The sequence below is a fragment of the Anabrus simplex genome, chromosome 12 (assembly GCF_040414725.1).
Source record: "Anabrus simplex isolate iqAnaSimp1 chromosome 12, ASM4041472v1, whole genome shotgun sequence".
Classification (NCBI taxonomy): Eukaryota; Metazoa; Arthropoda; class Insecta; order Orthoptera; family Tettigoniidae; genus Anabrus; species Anabrus simplex.
In genome coordinates, this window is record NC_090276.1 from 77,120,148 (window position 1) to 77,142,058 (window position 21,911).

Here is a 21,911-nt window from a genome sequence, read left to right on the forward strand (position 1 = left end):
GAACAGATTGGAAAAGAGAAATACAGTACAATTTATAGGTATGAAAAAAGCATGCATTTATTCAAATAATTTTACGTATACTATCCAAAACGTCGACCGTTTTTTCTTGAACACAGGATTTTAATTATCCTGGCCGTGCAGTGTTCGTGGGACATTAGGTACAGCAGACTTCAAGGTTCTTTCTAGGCTGTCTCTTTTTAGTGACTGACCACAGTTTGTAATCCAAAGGGTTGACATCTCGACTGAGCCCGGCCAATCATCAACGGAACTTTGTCTTGGACTTGTGTGAACAATAGAACCTCGCACTGGGTTTGCTTTTTACAGAAATGAATGTCCAAATCTCTATGATAAGAAACTCCTTATCACTGATGCCAGATGATGAGCTCTCTAGATTTCCAGAGTTGTGACTTCATCTGGTTCATAGTCATGATAATTTTCACAGCTAAAGTGTCCTTCAGTTGTGCAAACTTTCTCATCGGTAAGGAAAATGTTCCAGTGATCGGTTTGCAAGTTCCGCTTCAGTAAGGCTGAGTGTCTGACTGGCCTTTGATTGTGTAATTAGCAAGTGCCCAGTTCTGCGACAAAGTGCTCTCGGACCACTTACGACCTTGGATGTTCATCCCTCTTCCCTTTTGTTTTTGCTTGTGATTTTGGTGAGTTCTTAGCGGATGAAGGCGTTTAGACATACTCCTTGTTTCACCGAAGCATTTGATTCTTCAATAGAAGAACATTCTCGTGATGCTATGCTTCTTAAAGATATCAAAGATGTTTGAAGGCTGTCAAAAAAGCAACGCTTTTCATTGCAATATGATTTTGACACTTGCATCATTCGACGATTACAAAACACTGGATGCAGATGTTATTGTGGTAGATCTGAGAATGTTACTTGTTTTTCAGGATATCTGTGGCATCATCTGTGCCATCCTGACATGGCTCCTCATCCTGTACGCCGAGTTTGTGGTGATGGTCGTGATGTTGCTGCCCAGCCCATACCCTGTCTACAGCACCATCAACATGTTCATATTCCAGACGTGTACATTCCTTGCATTTGCCTCGCACTTGAGGACCATGTTCACAGACCCAGTAAGTATATGACCAGGTTTAGTGAATTAAATCACTAAGTGGGACACAAAGGTGTTCGAGCTTTAGCTGCTGCAGTGAAGTGCTCTCAGCTAATACTTCATATGGTGACTAATGTTGAAAAGAGTTGAGTTTGTGTATTTTTATTTGTTTATTCATCTTTATCTTTTGCCTCTTTCCTTGTCCTGCGGCTATCCAGCTGTCTTCTCATCCCACTAGGGTTGGGCACTGTATCCCTGTTTTGGTACACTGTTATGTTCCGGAACACGGAGTGTCAGTTGTTTCGAAACATTCTCAAGCAAGACCGAGGCAGTGACTCGCCTACTAGCTGACTGTGGCCTCTACGTACTGGAAGTGTTCTGTGAGTCCCATTTCACCAGCCACTGGCCTTCAATGCAGTACATTTAATGTGTTCTGTAAGAGTGTTTCCATTGAAGCCTATTAACGTTTTGTATACCGTACAAAATACTGTAAACTTTGCAGAATGTCGCACCAGAGTTTTGTTTGTGATATTTGTGAACACATCTTGTATAATTATGACAGGTGTATTTCAAAATGAATGATAATGTTCTTATCCTAAAAGCAGCATTTAAACATGATCTTTTTGGGTGCATATTTGAGAGTTCCAACTGATTTTTCACATTCACAACTAAGCATTTTTTATCCACCTTGTCGATACATTTGTTGCTTATGGCAACTTATTGGTTAAAAGTGGTACATGTTTCGTATAAGAATACGGATTGTTCATAAACGTGAGTTACTTTATAAGATAAGTAAAATAACCCAGGAAGAGCGCATGTGTTGGTCACAGTTTATTGGACTTATAGGTTGCTCTTCTTATTTCCTGGATCTTCAGGTTTGATAGGATCGTGTGCCCGATATTAATGCCTTAACTTCTTAACACTGAGTTGTTTCGTATAAATATGTACCACTTTTAACCAATAAGTTGCCATAAGGAACAAATGTATCGACAAGGTGGAAAAAAAAAATAATGCCTACTTGTGAATCTGTTAAAGTGCAATGCGGACCATGAAGTTAATTTTATGTAATGATTTTTCACATGTCGTGTACCTTTATCCTGGTCCTAATTGTTCACAATACAGGCCGATGCATTTCAGTTGGTGAAAATATCCTTGGAATAGTTACTTTTAAACACTTGTATTGTCGCTGTAACTATGATATGAGTATTTCATATTGACTGCAATATCTTAACTTAAAAGAAGCCTTTAAATGTGATTATCGGAAACGAATTTCTGTGTTCCGACTGTTCTTTCACATTCTGTTCGGCTTTACGCTGACCGTAACTACACACAGCACATCTGGTACTGGCACTTTCCCACTGATGCAGTGCATGCCATCTTGCCTCACGAGGTTATCTCTTCCGCGCAGTTATAGTTCTGTGTGTCGTGTGCCGGCACTCCACCTCAAGCTCCTAATGTTTCAGAACAGCTGACTGTCCTACATCCCACACTTCCCACATCCCTAATCTATAAGTTTATTCCGTATTGATATTGTATACAAATGCAATGCAATATATATGTGACCCAAGACTCACACTTGAGAACCTGGTTTTAAGTGTAACTCATACCTTCAATGCAGGTCATTGATCTTTTAACACAATTTACTCCAACAGTCAACTCCAATTGTGCATAAAAATGCTTATTCATTAAGACCCCAAGAACAGAGCTACTCAGTGTTAGAAGTTAAGGCATTAATATCGGGCTCAAGATCCTATCAAACCTGAAGACCCAGGACATAAGAAGAGCAACCCATAAGTCCAATAAACTGTGACCAACACATGCGCTCTTCCTGGGTTATTTTACTTATCTTATAAAGATAGGACCTAAAATCAAGTAACTCACGTTTATGAACAATCTGTATTCTTAGAACGTATTTTTACAACGTGTTTTATGCATATTACAAGATAATATTGGAAAAGATTTAATTACAGTATATAAGGCACATGGAGCAGGAAGTGCAACCCACAACATTCCACAAGACAACAAATTGTGATTAATACACACGCCTTCTGTGATATCATATATATTTTATAAAAACTAGCACCAAACTTGATATCTTATGCCTGTGAACAATTTAAATTTTATAGATATGTTTTTATGTATGTCACTTATGTTAAGACAATATATACTAAGTTTTAATCCGATGATTGTCCCCATTCATGAACCATTTGACATTTTGTCGTTATATGACATTCCTTGTTGGATTTGGTAATGTTTGTATTGCATGATGTATTATATGTGATTGTGTCACCAGCTGATAATGACCTAGAAAGGTCAAAACCGGTCCTGATTTTAATTTAATAATAAGTATTGATTAGGTGGAAGCCTTCTTCTCATTGCATTTGAAGACTGAAGGTGAGCATAGATATCTGCCCTGCTGATGAAGCGAGGGACTGAGAATTAATGGATGCACAAGAACTGGGATTCATGATGAGAGAGTACATGTATGGAAGATGTGTAGGTTGTCCCTATCCTTTTCCACAACGACCTGCCATTGTGTTTATCCTGTGTTTTTCTGTATATGTTTGGTTCACACTTTATTTCACTTACCATATTTTTCTTATATTCGGACTGTGACCTTTTTTATTATATTGATGAAGGTGACTGATGCTTGCTCCTCATTTTGTGGAGTTGACTATTCCAGGGATCAGAAAATGTCATATATAGTTTGTTTCTTTTATAGGGTGCCGTACCCAAAGGGAATGCGACAAAGGAGATGATCCAGCAGATGGGGTTCCGTGAAGGGCAGGTGATATTCAAGTGCCCCAAATGTTGTAGTATAAAGCCCGAACGTGCTCACCATTGCTCTGTTTGTCAGAGGTAATGCATATCGTCATGTAAGAGAGCTTGTACTTACTCTATATTGTTATCAGACTCGTTAAAACTACTACACTCTTGTTTGAGTTTTCCAGTTCAGTTTTCACTCACTCAACCATACAGCACGCCATTCCATCCAACTCCTGTTCTCAAACAATTTACTTCCCGGGTCGCTGTACACCTTCTTCACCACAGCACTAACATCACAAACTACTCGACTCGCGTTGACTTTTTGAAGCCATACTTAAGAAGTGTTAGCAATCTGACCTGTATATTCACAGCATATCATGAGCTATTTATAGGTGTGTACAGTATGTGCTATATTACAAGATAAGCATCTGCCTGGACTCATAACTTGCAGCAAGAGGAAATGCTATTGCTGACATTAAAATCTATATAGGTTTCTTTTGTAAGTAAAATGGAAATATCTGGCCGCGTAGATTGTACGATCCGAACACAAATTTTTATCTAAAATTGCATTTTCTTGCATGTAACCTAAAAAAAAAAAAAAAAAAAAAAACAAGAAAAAAACTTCTAATGTAAAACTATAATACCTCAAATATTGATGTAATATTGATGATTAAAGGGGCTTAACATTTAGATCATCACCCCGTGAATAGCATGTAACCTTCTAAGTATGTAGAAAAAGGTTCACAATCGTAGTTTTAGTTTCATAAAAATGACTCAAGATACAAAATATAGTTCCAATTAAACTGCTTCGCCTATTGGGCAACAGTGAATGGGTTAAAAGACTAACAGGTATCCTCATGTTTTAGGAGTCTGGATGCTCTTCGTTCTGTTAGAGCACAAGTCTGCTCTCAGACATAATTCTGTATGATCTGCATTTTTCAGTCTTCTTTCTGCTTTCAAAAATTAATTTAGCACCAGACTTTTATTGATGATTCCTGGGTTATAAAAGCTGGATTTTCATTGCAAAAACAAAGTCAATTTTATTGGGATTTTTAAGATTAAGAAAAGTGAAATTTGTGCTCAATATGCATACTTATTCATTGCAGACTGGAATGTCTTTCAGTGCTCAGTCTTCACTGCTGGAACTAGTTTACAGCTTCGTTCATCGAGCTTGTCTCCTCCTCCTCTCATTGCTTCCACCTCTTGAAATTGTACTGTCATTCTGCTGAAAAATAACATGTACTTAATCTGTTCATACCGACAACATTTATTGTTGTACCGGTGTTCATTGGTTTGAGGTCTGATTTGTGATGTTTTGCCTTTTGCATAATAGCATTGTCTCAGTTTTTTTTGAAACAACAAGTTACAGATTAATTTAAAAAACAGAAATTAACTTTTGGAATTCCTCAGTTTCTGGGTTTTTTGGTGTTGTCTTGGTGGCTAACCGATGCTTTTTACACTTTAAAACATTTGTTGTAAACTTTCTTCCATCTTAGACAGTCTTTTCTTGTTTGCAGATGTATTAGAAAAATGGATCATCACTGCCCCTGGGTCAATAACTGTGTTGGAGAGAACAATCAGAAGTATTTTGTATTATTTACGGTGAGTCGATGTATGAGGAATTGATACATACCTCTTGAGTGCTATGCCTGTCTATAGGCGGTGTGCGAAAACTAAATTTTTTTCATTTTTCGCGTTCATTCTCGAGGACCTGGTCGGTCTCTGGCATGTTCTGCCATCTGTTGGGAATTATATTGTACTACTTGAGCTTTCCCTTCATGTTCTGGGAGTTAATAATGGAGTTTTTTTCTAGATGTCTAATGGGAGCTCATCTGTGATGTAAACCAACATTTTCCGTGTTTTCCCATTTTCACACCAGGCAAATGCTGGGGCTGTACCTTAATTAAGACCACGGCCGCTTCCTTCCAACTCCTAGGTCTTTCCTATCCCATCGTCGCCATAAGACCTATCTGTGTCGGTGCGACGTAAAGCCCCTAGCAAAAAAAAAAAAAAAAAAAAAAAAAAAGTAAACCAACATGCTCTGTGATTTCTGATTAAAAAAATTCATTAAAACGTGATCTTAGCTATTTGTAATTGAGGAGCAGCCTATTTTAGTTTATAGATTTTAGAAAATAATTTTACATTGGGTTCCATAGCTTATATGAACATAATGAAGACGCAGTGTTCCTTGACATTTAGGGCTGCCACACTGAGGTAGCCAGCACTTCCCAAACTTTTGTTTGTAATCTTTACAAATTGCATGCCTCTCCCAGACTGTTATTAGAAATATTTTGTCTGTGTTCAACATTGATCTGCTGTGTTGGCCTGAAGAAAAGTTTAAATAAACATTTGCCACTCACATTAATTAACCTCAAATTTCAAACAACAATTTCTCTTTAAGAATTAAACATTCGTGGTCAGTCATGGACATAGCCCACCTGGTGGCCATGATCGTTAAAGTGTTGAAGTCTAAACGGTCTGACACCTAGGTTAGCTGGTTCAAGTCCCATTGGTCAAAAGAATTTCCCCATCAGAATGTTGGCCGGCAGGGTAGGGGAGGTGGTGGTATACAATTTCTAATCACTAGATTGCGTGCCAAAAGCCTGGATTAAATTCCAAAGCTCTCTGCATTGCTCATATGGAGGGAGGGCATATGATGCTGTCGATGGTGATTCGTCCGTCGGACGGAGACGTTAAGACTTGAGCGGACCCCTTGGTGCTATTCGACAGGAGTAGGCTACGTGCCGGCACCGGGTTTCACCATCTCCCTTTATGATATATGAAGTCATTCATTTCATCTCATTAACTCCTCTGATAAAGTTGACGTCAGGAAGGGCATCCGGTCATAAAAATCCCGCCACGTCAGATTCATCTCGCCTTGTACGTGACCCCGCAGACAAACGGGACAAGGGTTGGACAAACAAAGAAGTCACTCAGGGAGATAAAGCCTACAATATGTGTAAAGATCTGTTGGATGTGGACTGAGAATATCTGACACTTGACTAGAGAATGATGAATTCCACCAAGTCTTTTCACTCTTAGCAACAGATGAATGACAAGTTCTAATGTTGTATACATAAGAGATGAAATGCACAACAGAAAGTAAATGGTTTAATTGTGAATGCTTTTCACTATGTACAGTAATTATTTTTGCTGTCTCTGCTTTCGAATGACAATGCTACCTGAATATGCATGAGCTGGTTGCTCTATTACAGAGATCATTAACAAACTGCCTGTTGCCTAGAGTAAACATTGTGATAGCGAGAAAGGACTACATGAATATTACAAGGGCTGGCCAGAAGACTAAATAGAGTAGAATATTGAAGTAAGGAAGACATAAAATGCAGACTAGCACAAGCAAAGAAGACCTTTCTTGCGAAAAGAAATTTGCTCATTTCGAACATTGATACAGGAATTTGAAAGATGTTTGTGAAGACTTTCATCTGGAGCATGGGATTGTATAGAAGCGAAACGTCGATGATAACTAGCTCAGAAAGAAAGAGAATAGAAGGTTTTGAAATGTGGTGTTACAGAAGAATGCTGAAGGTAAGATAGATGGAGCGAATCATGAATGAAGAGATACTGAATCGAATTGGTGACAGGAAATTGATTTGACTAAATTTGGCCAGAAGAGATGGAATAGTAGGACACATGTTAAAACACCTAGGACTTGTTCAGTTGGTGTTTTAGGGAAATTTAGGCGGTAAGAACGGTAGGGGTAGACCAAAGTACGAATATGACAAGCAGGTTAGAGCAGATACAGGATGCAGCAGTTACGTAGAAATGAAAAGGTTAGCACAGAATAGGGTGGCGTGGAGAGGTGCAACAAACCAGTCTATGGCCTAATGACTCAAACAACAGCAGACATGTTGTGATCTCTCGCAGGTACTGCCACTTTCACGCAGGCAGTACGGCATTACTGGGTGTTTCTGGAGGCTTGCGTGCTCAAATGACCCTTAGAGCTACGGCTCCTGGTAGGGCCACCCAAGCTGGACAGGCAGTGAGCCAGACTAAGATCAGTACCCTGGTCCTCCAGGTTGGGTGTTGGGCATGGGGTCAACAACTCTACCCCAGAAAAAAAAGCACTTGTTGCGGAACCAAAGGACAGGCAAAACCGAACGGATGTAATGGAGAAACAACCCTGGCAACGGAAACGGCACATGAATTGGTATTTTGCGACATGGAATGTAAGAACAGTGAGTAATCCTGGAGGATTACTGAATCTGAAGAAGGAATGAAGAAATTTTATATGGGAAAGGAAGATACCTAGGAAGGTGTATGGACCAGTGAAGTGCACTCTGGCGAATCAGAGAGCTGTATAACAAACCAGATTGCTGAAGCATTACGCATCTGTATACCTTGAAGTGTCTTTTATTGAACCCAAGAGGTCTGATTGAGAAACTGGAAGTCAGAGAGAGGAGAATTCTCAGGAAGATGAAGAATTCCATAGGCAGCACAATTAGAGAGGCTCTCTGATGGTGCTGAGAAAAGTAGAGGAGCTCTCTATGGCCATATAATAAGATTGCCTCCCAAAAGACTGACCAGTTGCCTGTTCATCTTGTGGCAGAACAAGAAGATTCGTACCATTTGGCTGACAGAAAGTGAGGACATTGAAAAAACTAGGAATATCAGATCTTCAAGATGGACGGCCTGTACGACATACCCTGAAAGATGTCCACAGATTTCAGGAAAAACCCTGGAAGAAAGGTAGCTCCTGGACAGATGAAAGAGAGGAGTTTACACCAGCAGAAAATATGACAATACTGGGCAAAGACCAACGGTTGAACAAGCGTGGTCCGAAGTAAGCCCGTGTGAACCAAGAAGGAGAAAACAGATATAGTAGTAGACTGCGATGGTTGGGACATGTAGAAAGAAAGACAGAGAACTATACGGTAAAGAAAGTCTTCAATGGGGAACCAGAAGGACGCTGTAAGAGGGGAAGACCGTGGATCAGGTGTTGGACGTGGCGGAGGACTTGAGGATGGGGAACCAAAGCAGTCAGCAGAGAAGAGTGATTGAAGATTGTTCAGGGTCTGTATTATCAAAGAGTAAGTAAGGTGTGTTGTGAAGTGTTATACCTCCAATTGGAGTTAGGAATTTTCTCATTCAGGACAAATATTTCAAGTTCCCTACGTGAGTAAATAACAAATGTTATTTTGTGTTAATTGATTATTGGTATAGGTTTTACGTCCCACTAACTACTTGTACAGTTTTTGGAAATGCCAGGGTGCCAGAATTTTGTCCCGCGGGAGTTCTTTTTACATGCCCGTAAATCTACCAACACAAGACTGGCACTGGACACTTTCTCTATTTCCTTTGCCATTTCGACTTCACATCACTTCCTTTGTGCTGCATGCAGGGTGTGGCTCCTCCTTGGTGCATGCAGATCAGAACTTTCCAGGGCATTTATTATGTATTGTATGACATAGTTTGAACATAACAGCAAACACTTATGGTTTCTCCAAGTACAAGAATTTCAACCAGAATGCACTGCTCTGCATTTTGTAAGGTGGTACCACTAGGAGACTGCTCTCTGTTTACTTTTTTATTTCAGTGATTGCTGATGGTGTCGTTGCAAGCTTTGTCACTTGGTTTTGGACCATAATGTTGGAAGCAGTGCTAACAGACTTCTCGATAGTGTACGCTTGCATTCCTGTCGTACTCTTGCATTTTGTCCAACTGTAAGTTTTGCTGGAATTCCACAGTGAAAATGCTATCTGCTTTAATAATATTGTATTCTCTAGGGGGTAGTTTGCTTTAGCTGCTGCCAGACTGATTTTGAATTCTTGTGTTTCCAACTTACAAAACTTTTCACCCATCTCGTAATGCTACTTGCGCCTATCCACATGCACTGTGAAGTTTGTGGTGAATTCCACCTGCAAAAATTTCCCCTTTAACTTGCAACTCAAAGACAGCGCATTGCGAAAATGAAAGCTCATCGTCAACAACTTGTTGTTGTTGTTGTTGTTGTTAGTCGTTTAGTCGCTTTCGACTCTCCGTGACCCCATAGACCAAAGTGCTCAAATTAGTGATGCATTACTCCAGCACATGATTTCTCTTGCTTATACTGTTTTGATGGTTTCTGATCTTTTTTTTTTTTCAAAATTTGTTCCTTACCTAATTTCTTATTTAAGCCAACACACGTAACTTGACTTTTATTGTGTTTCTTGTTTCTAGTTTTATATTGCTGTAATATCAGTGCATTCACTGTTCCTGACGGTGAACCAGTTCTTGATGTGTGTCCGCCACGAGTGGAAGGAGTGCTCTGCGTACTCACCGCCCGCTACGGTTGTTCTCCTCCTTTTCCTGGTGTTCGAGGCGCTGCTCTTCGCCATCTTCACTGCGGTCATGCTCTTCACGCAGCTCCAGGCCATATGGAATGACGAGACGGTGCGTTTTGTATTCATGTTCTGTTTGTAAAGGTGTGCAGTTATCACAGCGTATTCTAATAGTAAAGGAAAGGGATTGGAGCAGGGCAGTGTGTAGGATGATAGGAACAGGATAAACATAATGACAGGTCAGTGTGGGAAGAAGAGACAAGACCAATCTCCGCATTTTGAATATACAGTGGAACCTTGATATCTCGAACCACCTCAGGAGCTAAATTTTATTTCGAGTTATCAAAACGTCGAGATAATAGAGAATACCAATTTTTGAGCATGTATAGCACATATTAGAATCATATGTATCTAAGGGCTTATACTGAATACACTCTCTTCAACAGTATTTAAAAATATACAAACAAACTCTATTTTATGGCATCACTTTAATTATCACACTTATTATAGTAACTTTTTAGAAGACAGGATACAGCTATTGAAACAAGAAACATACCTGTGTTTACACCTTTGGAAAAAAAAATCTTTAGTCTCTTCTGTTTGTTACTGTTAACCTTTCCTCCCTTCGTGTTGAAACTTCTCGTCAATACCACGCAGCCCAAATTCGTAAATGGAGCTTGTCATCCGCGACTTTGGAGGTTGTTTTCATACGTGACCGCTAATTAATGCACACCAGAGAAACAGCAAGGCTTCGTCGATTTTCCGATCACTAGAAGGTTTAGTTTTTTGGTTCCAGTCATGTTAGCTCCCAGCACCATTGTAACCCTTTCTTTACTTGTTAACTGTTCCTCACAAACCACAAATGCCATATTGCACAGTTAATGTTGCACAAAATTCGAGTTACAGAGTATGTTTTGTTTCAAGGCAGGAAATGTTTGCTTTGAGAAATTGAAAAATTTGTGTAACAGAATTTTGAGTAATAGAGAAATAAATACACGTGAAGAATAGGACAAATGGCCAGGAAAGTTAATTTACTTTGAGATACTGGAAATTCGAGGAGTAATAGAGGTTCGAGAAATTGAGGTTTGACTGTAAATTACTTTAGTCCAATGAGTATGGCCGTGGCAGATGACTCCGGTAACTGTGAGAAAGCAATCAGGAGATGTATTCGTCTGGGATGTGCAGCCAGGGAAAAACAGGCCAGTAATGTCAATATAAGGAAAGGAATCAATTCCCTTGTCTTTTCTGTCTGGTTGTGAAAAGTGGACAGTGAAATCTAAAAACAAAAACTGCTTCACTGTCTTCGAGATGCAGTGTTTTGGCGAGAAGAACAAATGTTTCTGTCATCCTGAAAGTGAGAGTGGAATAGAGTGTGTATGATGATGTGAAACAAAATATTACAATTCTGTGGTCGCATTATGACTAGAAAAGATGATATCCTGGAAAAAATAATTCATGATCATTTTCCAGCTGACACCAGGTGGAGGCAAATATGATTCCTCTCCACTTCGTCCTGTCTCTTCACCATTCCTCATGCAACACTGTGTTCCTGTCCAGATTCCATTGTCTTGTGCTGTTCTTCACAAAGTCCATCCGTCGTAATCTTGGTATCCCTCGTGCTCTCTTCCTTGTCATCTGTCTTTCTTCTTTCATCCGCTTGACCTCAATCTGTTCCGTTCCAGTTTGTTATTTATCTCTTTTTGGATGTCTTCATTTCTCACTCCATCCCTCCTTGTCTTCTGTACTTACTCTCGTCTCTCCAAGTCCTTGTCCAGGTTTCTGCTGCATAATATCCCTTGTACATTATGTCTTTAGCCTTCATTGGTTCATCTTTATTCCATATTAACCTCCATACCTGGTGGTAAAAGTTGTAACCTTCTACTAATTTCCATATCCAGTCCGTTCACTTTCCAAGTGTTCTACTATTTCCAGTTCCTTGTCTCCAGTTTTGATACCGGGAAACATAATTATGCAAGGAAGTGGAGTTGGATTATAAATAACTTGGGAACAATACGTCCAAAATCTCCTGATCCAGCCATGTGAGAAGATGTATAGAAAGAATTCAAAATGCAGAAATTGAGTGATAAAAATAGACAGGAGTCTTAAATGGACAAATAAGAGAGGATTCTGAAACAAACAATGTAATTACAAATGAAAGGAAAGAGAATCCAGGAATTCCTATTTTACACTGTCTTGGAATTAATAAAGACAGCAGAAAGTCACAAGACTGAGACACAGCGTAGTGGGAAGGAAGTGATTTTTTTCTTCTTTTTACATGTGGATACGCTTAAGTGAATAATAATACCTCTACTTATACAGTATTTTGCAAAACGAACTATACTCATCTGCTGTCCACGTTTCCCTAGCAACATTGAAAATTAACATTGGTAAGACAAAGATGTTGATATGTAAAAAGAGTGGCAAACGAGCAATGGACGATAAAGGAAGAGAAAATGGAGATAACTAACAAAGTAGAGTACTTAGGAATATGTATAAGTAGCAATGAGAAACGGACTCACCAAATAAGACAAGCCAAATGGAAAGGGCTGATAGCACATTCATTAATGAAGATTTTACAAAATAAGTTCCCTAATATAGACTATAAAATCCAAAAATTGGTATTTCAAGCTGCAGTAAAGAGCAGAATGTTATATGTGGAGTAGAGGAGGCAAGTGAAATGCTGAACCAAATAGTAAGTTTAGTAAAATTGTAATCGGACTGTACACCAAATTGTGGTGCACAATATGTGATGAGAATATTCAAGTGGACATTTTGAAGAGAATTATGTGTTCTGCTCCTGCAGAGGGCATTCCAACACCAAAGGGACAATATGTTTGAAGATTATTGGTTAGGTAAGGTTAAAAGTATCTTAGACAGGTTAATAATAATTTCGTGTGGCTATTTCTAGCCTAGTGTAGCCCTTGTAAGGCAGACCCTCCAGATGAGGGTGGGCGGCATCTACCATGTGTAGGTAACTGCGTGTTATTGTGGTGGAGGATAGTGTTATGTGTGGTGTGTGAGTTGCAGAGATGTTGGGGACAGCGCAAACACCCAGCCCCCGAGCCACTGGAATTAACCAATGAAGGTTAAAAATCCCTGACCCGGCCGGGAATCGAACCCGGGACCCTCTGAACCGAAGACCACCACACTGACCATTCAGCCAACGAGTCAGGGTTGGGATTGGGTAATTATAGGGAGATAGGCATGGTTTGGGGGAGGCTATACTATGAAAGAGAATTGTACGAAGGGTCAAGGATACTTCATAGTCCGTATTGATAGTTCAAGCACACAGGTATGAAGGATGAGTTCTCCACCTTATCAATACTTTGTTTTACATAGTGTCAATATTATTTACATAAAAGGACAGTGCCGGTTTCGACCTGTAAATAGGTCATCTTCAGCTGTTGAAGAACCTGCGTAATAGCAACTGTACAGAATAAATACTATTAAAATTAAACACGAATGCCACTATTCTAAAAGTACTTAAGGTTAAGATATATACATATGGTACAGTTTTGGGAGTTAGAGGGCTTTTTCCCTGGCCCCTGAATTCTGCATATTTCAAAAATTATATTTGCTGAGGTTGAAATTGGATACAATTGTTAGAGTTTATGAAGAATCACTGACATTCTGGTGTCAGGCTCGGGTATCTAATGTTAAATGCCAACACTATGTCCAACGATTTTATGATATGATTCAAAGTGTGTTGTTGGGCAGCAAATATGCGGGGACGTCATATTCATTAGAATAAGAGGTTTAATAACCTGTTTACAGATACGTAGCTCATTCTTAGTCTACGTAGGTGGTTTGAAAAGTTCTCGGAATGTACTAGAATTAAGTATCTTACTTCAGTGGAACTGCTTTTATAGTCTCCCTGTAGACTAATGCATTTGGTCCAGCGATGTTCCAATGCCTTGATCCCATCTCGAAAATGAGATTCCTCCAGACCTGCAAAATACCTCTCCAATTCGGCTGCCAGTTTTTCCCTTGTAGAAAATCTCCGTCCACCGAGGAAAATTTTCAACTTGGGGAATAGATGAAAGTCTGATGGTGCCAAATCAGGTGAATAAGGTGGATGTGGCAACAATTCGTACCCCAGTTCATGAAGTTTTGCCATGGCAATAACACTTGTATGCAGCGGAGTGTTGTCCTGATGAAAGATGACCTTTTTCCTTGCCAAACCAGGCTTTGTTTCGCGTATCTTTTCCTGTGGTTGGTCTAGGAGGTTTGCATAGTATTGCCCTGTAATTGTTTGGCCAGTAGGAAGATAATCTATCAGCAGAATGCCTTTTGCATCCCAGAAAACAGGCCATGACCTTTCCGGCTGAACGCACTGCCTTTGCTTTCTTTGGGTGGTGGTGAATCAGCATGTTTCCACTGCTTTGACTGCTGTTTTGTCTCTGGGGTATAGTAGTGGACCCAAGTTTCATCTGTAGTCACAAACCGGCGCAAGAAATCTTGTTGGTTGCACTGAAAACGGGCCAGATTTTGTTCGGACATTTCCAATCTGGTGCGTTTATTATCCAATGTCAAGAGCCGCAGCACCCATCTTGCGGGTAATTTTTTCATACCCAATTCTTCGGTTAAAATATAATATACCTGTTCAGAAGACATCCCTACAGCTTCAGCAATCTCCTGCACTTTCAGTCGACGATCCTCCATGACCATTTTATGCATTTTTGCGATAAATTCTGGGGTTGTAACACTTTTTGGCCGTCCACTACACGGATCATCATCCAAGCTCTCCCAACCAAATTTAAACTCGCCTGGTCCACTTGGCAACAGTTGAAAATGAAGGAGCAGGGTCCCCCAGTGTGTTCTGAAAGTCGGCATGAATTTCCTTTGCTTACATACCTTTCTTTACAAAGTATTTAATCACTGCTCGAATCTCAGTTTTTTCCATTGTCACAAATCACTACGCGGGAACAACAACAAAGAGTCTTCACTACCACACTCCTGCAGCTAGAGCACTGACGCACCACGTGTTCACTCACAAAGGATGTGTGATTATTGCACGGGAACCTCATTGCTCTAGCACTGACATCTAGCAGTGATTCCGAGAACTTTTCAAACCGTCCTCGTATATCAATGCTGAAAAGCATGCTAGTTTATATTAGACTTCCTTGTTGAGGTTTACGTTGCTGTGTGCGACATATTGAAATCAATGAAAGCAAGTTGTGCGTGCTCCCCGTTTTAATACTTGCTTTCCCTCAGGTAAATTTAAAAAATCTGAGAAAGAAGAAAAGGAAGGTAGGTACTACAGTAACTGATAGAGAGTGCCTGTTAAATAGGTTGTGTACATGGTGTGTGTGTTTGTTACTTACGTGTGAGCTGGATATGTCCTCGAGCATAGTTGGGAACGTGTTGCACGTTGTTGCATGTACGTCTTGTGGCTGTCGTATCATTAAGAAAGAGAGGTGGTGGGGAGGGGGAAGCAGCTTGTGGAGGGGTGGTGTGGAGTGGGATGTGTGTGGGTTTGTGTTTGCTGATTCTTTTTAAATATGTGTCTTTTAGAATGGGTATGGCTGTGTTGAAAAGAATGTTTTATCTGTGATTTCGTTTAAGTTGAAGTTCAATGTAATGAGATGTGTAATGACGTTTTCCAGGGCATCGAGCAACTGAAGAAGGAGGAGGCGAGGTGGGTGAAGAAGTCCCGCTGGAAGAGCATCCAGGCGGTGTTCGGGCGCTTCTCCCTGGCCTGGTTCTCGCCTTTCACGCGGCCGCCCTCCAAGACCAAGCTGGAAAACTACCTGTACTCCGTGTGACGCTGCGACTGATCCACGGTGTGTTTAGGACTGGGCTTCTTACCCAGGCTGATCCAGCCAGGTCGAGCGAGAGATGTGACATAGTGCAGTCTCCATATTCTTAGGCCTGTTTCAGTGCAGTCACTTGCGACTTCTTTCCTTCCATTATTAGGAATAAGCATATACATTTAAAAAACTGTTAACCCCTTACCCGAGCATTAATTTTCCACGCATTGTGTATTTAAAAAAAAATTACTCCAGATAATTTTTCTTCACTAAGAAAATGTTCAAATATTGTCAATGGTTCGGGATTATCCCCAAAATTAGCATGAAATTGCCAGTAAAATCAAATCTGTTGCATGGCCCTCCAAACGTAACCCAGTCAGTCTGAACGTCTTCAATTTCTTCACAATCATGTCCGTCATCGTGGAATTTATCACTCGATTTGGAAGAATAATTGTCACTTTTGTCTTTACTTTCATTGCAAAGCAAGAGCATTCGCTCAGTATCACTGTTTGCTAAATTACTTGTTTGTTTACTCTCGCAGGTTTAACGCGGAAAGCCGTATTGCTTCGACTCCTGACCACACGGAAAATATGTGTGCACGGCAACATGAATTCTAAAAGGAATACGATATTCCATGGAAATAAAATGTAGTACTTTGTTGCAAAATAAAGGCAATAGATGTCAGAAGTATATATAAACTTCCAACGCTTATAAGCGGTTGACGTAATCTGTAATAAACACACGAACTTGGATGACGCTGGGAAGGGGTTAACATAAGACATGTTCAATTACCGTATTTACTCCACATACAATTTTGAGCAATTATCATAACATCCCATTTGAGTTTCACAGTAGGGAATAAAATATAGGGGAATACGAGTTACTTATCACATCAAATATCATAATCTTCTTTTTCTTCTCCAGTCTGGATTAATTCTGTTTGATCGTTCATTTCAAGCCATCATTGTTCCATAGTCGAACAGTCCAGGGAACTTGCAGTAGACGACATCTCAAAGGCTTCTGTTTTTTTATTATTGAAGCTTTTATTCTTGGTCTTCATGCCATGGAGTAACACAGGGCAGACAAAGCCTTGCACCTTAATCTGTAATTAATTTTTCGAGAAGTTAAGATTTATTCATACGTTAATGTGAAAAACTAAACAGGACTGTGTATACTGCGTAATTGAAATAATTTTGGACAATTTAGTAGGATTTTTGTTGAATTGCCATTCAAAAGCAGTAACATGACCCTGATTCTTGTTGGACTCTGTACTGCAAATAGTAACTTTATTATTCATTCATAATATATTTACATTACTTTCCTCATGAGGGGAGTCTGTACTGTGACATGCACTGATTTTGTTGTGTTAATCAGAAAATCTCTCAAACGGGCTTTGATTGTTGAGATTTTAGTGTTTCAGTTTTCAAACACCAGCAATAAGCTGTCATATGAGACAGTGTTCAGTTGCTCTGTGAAGTCATAGAACATTCCATGTATTCTCCTTTTACTTCTCTGTATTTCCTTCTTTTGCAGTTCTTAAAAAAAACGTAATTTGTTATCAGTACTACATTAAATGTTACTCTAGTTAATTGGTGTGTCACAGTTGAAGGGATGATGTTCACATAATGGAAATTTTCAGTTTTTGCGTTAAAATTAAATTAAACAAAGAAATAATCTGATGGCAACTCGAACCCACAGATTACAGAGTGAACGCCTTGACCACTGTGCTACGAGAACACTGCTCTGAATGGTGGGCTTGTATGACAGCTTACAATTGATGTTTGAAAGTTGAAGTACTAAAATGCCCACAGTTAAAACCAGCCCGGAGAATTTCTAAATAGGCACTGATCGTGTACCCATGCAGGTAAACCTGGCAAGAGCCACACGATAGACTGCGCTTTTCATCAACACATTTCAGCAGTATCCCTCCTCTATCAACAAATTGAAGATTAGAATTAGCCTTATAATTGTCATTTTCTCCACACCATCTACGGAAGAGCACTTCCCTTTTAATCGATGACAGTTTTGAGAAACTAGTGCTATCGCTGATCACCTCAAGTATGTTCGTAAATCAAAATGTTTTGGACGTACAAACTGTTGAGAGAAATAAGAGACTGCACGTGAACAACAGCTTGAGCACCTCGCCCGTCTCACGAGTGTACCAGGCCCGTGCATGATTTACTGGATCTAATCACGACATTAAATTTCTGGCGATGGATACCGTAAATCAGCAAAGTGTTCTCATTTTTGTGTTTATATGGGTAACTTTGTGTTAAACAACTGGAGAAGCCTGACGGAGCCTTGTCCTTGCCTGGACTATGTGCACAACACTCTGTAGACCCTGCCTTCGTAAGACATTATTATTATCATCCTGGTGAATGTTATCATGCAATAAAATATATATGTGTTGGTGAAATGTTTATGATAGTAACGAATGTTGTTTCTGCTTTAGTATTATTGGTTGTGCTGTGTGACGATCTAACGGACCTCAAGGTTACATTGCTGCTGCTGCTGCTTATTGGTGTCAGTGTTGCCAACAGTAGGTTTTTTTCAGTGTCATCCCAGTAACTACAACTTAAAAGCTTTTCATTTTGTCAAATCACTAATTGCAACACTACAACATACCTATCCGCAATCAATATTTGTAATTTATTACAAAGAGAGGAGACACTTTTTGTTGGTATCATTTTTTTAACAGTCACCCTCCTTTTCAGTGCACACGGTCCACCGTTTCACAAGCTTTCTGATATCCTCTGTAAAAAAGGGTTTTTTGGTTGCGCAGCAAGCCACGTATGCACCGCTTCTTTCACCTGTTGATCGGAGCTGAATCGACGGCCTCTTAGAGCATTTTTAAGTGGCCCAAACGGATGGTAAGCCAACGGGGTGAGATCGAGACTGCATGCAGGATGCTCCAACACCTCGAAATGCAGCATCTGATGAGTTTGAGCGGTGTGGACGGCGGTGTGTGGACGCGCATTGTCATGCAACAAAAGAACTCCTTCCGACAATCGACCTCTGCGTTTGTTGCAAATTGCAGGTTTCGGCTTGTTTACCAGCATATCACTGTAATGTTTACTGTTCACTGTTTCCCCCTTTTCCTGGTAATAATCTAGGATTGGCCCTTGAGAGTCCCAAAACACTATGAGCATCACTTTTACTGCAGAAGGTTGACTTTTGAATTTCTTTTCGACTGGGGATCTGGGATGCTTCCATTCCATGCTCTGACTTTTGCTCTGTGGTTCGTAGTGTGAACCCATGTTTCATCTCCAGTGATGATCCGTTTCAGGAACGTTTCACCTTCGTTAGCATGACGGTCCAGTAGGTGCTGACAGAATCTCACACGATTGTGCTTCTGTTCTTCATTGAGTTGTTTTGGGACCCATCTCGAACAGACTTTGTGAAAGTTAAGCCTGTTGTGCATGATTTCATATGCAGAACCATGGCTGATGTGCATATGGTTTGCCGCATCATCAACACTCACTCCTCTGTTATTCAGGATCATATCACGCACTTGTTCAATATTGGTATCAGTTATGGCTGCAGATGGACGCCCGGATCTTTCCTGATGCTTCACGCTCATGCAACCACTTTTGAACTGTTCGATCCACTGGTAAACACTTTGCTGCGGCAAAACATTGTCCCTGTACTGTGATGATAGTCTTCTATGAATTTCCGCTCCTGGTACACCCTCAGACCACAAGAAACAGATTACAGAATGCTGTTCTTCCTTGGTGCAAACAGAGAGTGGTGCGTCCATATTACGTCGCAACAGCACAAGCTGTACTGCTCTTATAACGCCGAAACCTGCCATAGACATAGACAACGGTGCCATCTAGCGGCTGGCGAGCACACAACGCCACAGAACTAACCTAAAGATAGTTCGTGCAAAATTGCAGATTCTTATTAACTTGCCTACGTACTTACAAATTTGTTTACATTGCATAAAGTTGTGAGTGTTTGTTACTTTGTAAAATGCAGTGAAGCACAGAGCAATTTCTATGCCAATGAGCAAAGCAGATTTCAATACCAAAAGGATTGATGACCTGGATGTTAGGCTCCTTTAACACATTGAGGTCTTACTCACTTTCATACATTTTAATGCATTGGCTGGCCATTTTTCACTAAATTTGGATTTTAAAATTAAATACTGGTTTTTAACTTAAGTATTTATTTATTTCTGTATGTTTGTGTCCATACTTTCTACTTCATATCTGTAAAAACTGTACTACAATTAATTAGATCCTTACTGTGGAAATTCTGGATTGAAATTAGCAAGTTTTTCTTATTTAAAAACTTCAATATACTGTATACCCTTAACTAATACAGTGTGGCTGATATTGAGTTTATTTAGTTTTTAGGCCGTTCAGAATTGTTTGCACAAGAGATACATCTACATAAATATTATGCGGGATCTGTTAAGTCTGTTCAGTCGACACAACTTTGTAGAGCTGTAGCTTGCTACCATCGAGAACTGTATGAACCAAATCTTATAATGCTGTGCGATAAAGGCACAAAGTACGTTTGTTTCATATATCAACGATGAAAATCGAGAGAACGTGTGCCGTGCAGGCGATAAATGACACAGCTCGTACGGTGTACAATGTGTAAAGAACAGTCATGAAAAAAAAACAATCACCAATACCAAAATACAAACAACAAAACAAATTGCGAAAGAAAACAACCACCTTCCTGACAGTGGATCGATTATTAAAAAATATAGAAAAACCACACATTGATTGTCTTCAACTCGATGTACAAGATAACGTACAAAATAGCTAATATTTTCAATAAATGAGAAAAAAAATGGCCTTCACAATGAACAACACTCTGCAGTGACACATCAGCAAATGCAACTAAACAAAAAAGAGTTTATGAACTCAAATGTCAAGAACCGAACTGCAATGCCACATATAAAGATCAAAACAAAACAGATACCAAGAACACAGAAATGCAGCGAGATGAAAACGGCACTCAGCCTTCAGAGAACATGTATAACAACAGTTCACACCATTTCACAGACATTAACATCTAAAATCTAAAATAAAAGAAAATCATTAAAGAAGCTATAGAAATTGACATCACCAAAAAAGGCAACCAAACGAACCTCAACAATCACACATTTGAAAAAATCCTTGCTATTTCTACTTGTGCAATGTACTAAATCTTATCTGTACTAAATTCTATCAATGTAGGCAGTTTACTCGCCACTTGAGACGTTTTAGTAGGTTATTATTTATCACTAAAAATAATGTCATACAAGATTCTCTTTAATTCATTTTTGCACTTTTATTTCCTCAAAAATCATTCCATGCATTTACATTCTATTACACTATAGCAAACTACGATCGGAGCAAGCAAACTGGCTTCAGTCCAAGCCAAGTACTGAACATTCTCAAAGTTACCAAGATTACAGTGGACGATGTTCATAACTCATCAGTTCTCAATCATTGACAAGTTTACTCAACATACATACACATTGGAGGGTGTTCTTTCTTTATTACTGTGTCTTTTTACAGCTATAAGTTGTAATTAGTCTTTCAACTGACTGAAATGAAATTCTGGAACTAGATGTACAGGAGGGAATATGTAAACAACATACCTGATAAAAATGAGAAGAAGCGTTCAAGTTTAGATTCCTCTTCTGGTGCAGTTACAGGGGTAGAAGGCAAACTATCTACTGTGTTGAATACGCAGCTGAGGTTCTCATCTTACTCTAAGAAAAGATATGCCCAGTGACGGACAATTTTATTTTGCGTGTTTTCCGTCGATCTTCACGTAATATGAAACAAAAATGGAATGCTTACACTATAATACCACCTTGCACACAGAGTTCATCCATGAGTATTTTTTATGACATTCACTAGTAGAGTGCCTTATTATTACCAACAAACACTCATTGAAAATATTAAATGCAGTCAAACCTTTGCTCAACTGGATGCCTTTCTTGTTGTTAGTCAAGTGGCTAGACCACTGTCCAGACTTTCATCACCAATTTAAGGAAATTTACATAGCTCTCTAGAAGTGTGGGGCTGAAGAAGAGGATTACGTGAGCAACT

At 39.6% G+C, this 21,911-nt stretch overlaps 1 protein-coding gene across 4 annotated transcripts in view; it reads left to right on the top strand.

Annotated features, from left to right (window-relative positions):
- Positions 1-21,911, top strand: part of LOC136884183 (palmitoyltransferase ZDHHC3) — a 41,373-nt gene that overhangs the window by 6,456 nt on the left and 13,006 nt on the right. For 3 of the 4 annotated variants that reach the window (XM_067156218.2, XM_067156220.2, XM_068229851.1), the window contains exons 3-7: positions 898-1,083; positions 3,784-3,920; positions 5,345-5,429; positions 10,005-10,217; positions 15,712-21,179. In XM_067156218.2, coding sequence (XP_067012319.1) covers positions 898-1,083; positions 3,784-3,920; positions 5,345-5,429; positions 10,005-10,217; positions 15,712-15,870 — 780 coding nt within the window. In that variant the 3' untranslated portion in view covers positions 15,871-21,179. Of the gene's footprint in view, positions 1-897; positions 1,084-3,783; positions 3,921-5,344; positions 5,430-10,004; positions 10,218-15,711; positions 21,180-21,911 lie in introns of those variants that run through there. The other variant, XM_068229852.1, reaches the window with a different exon arrangement.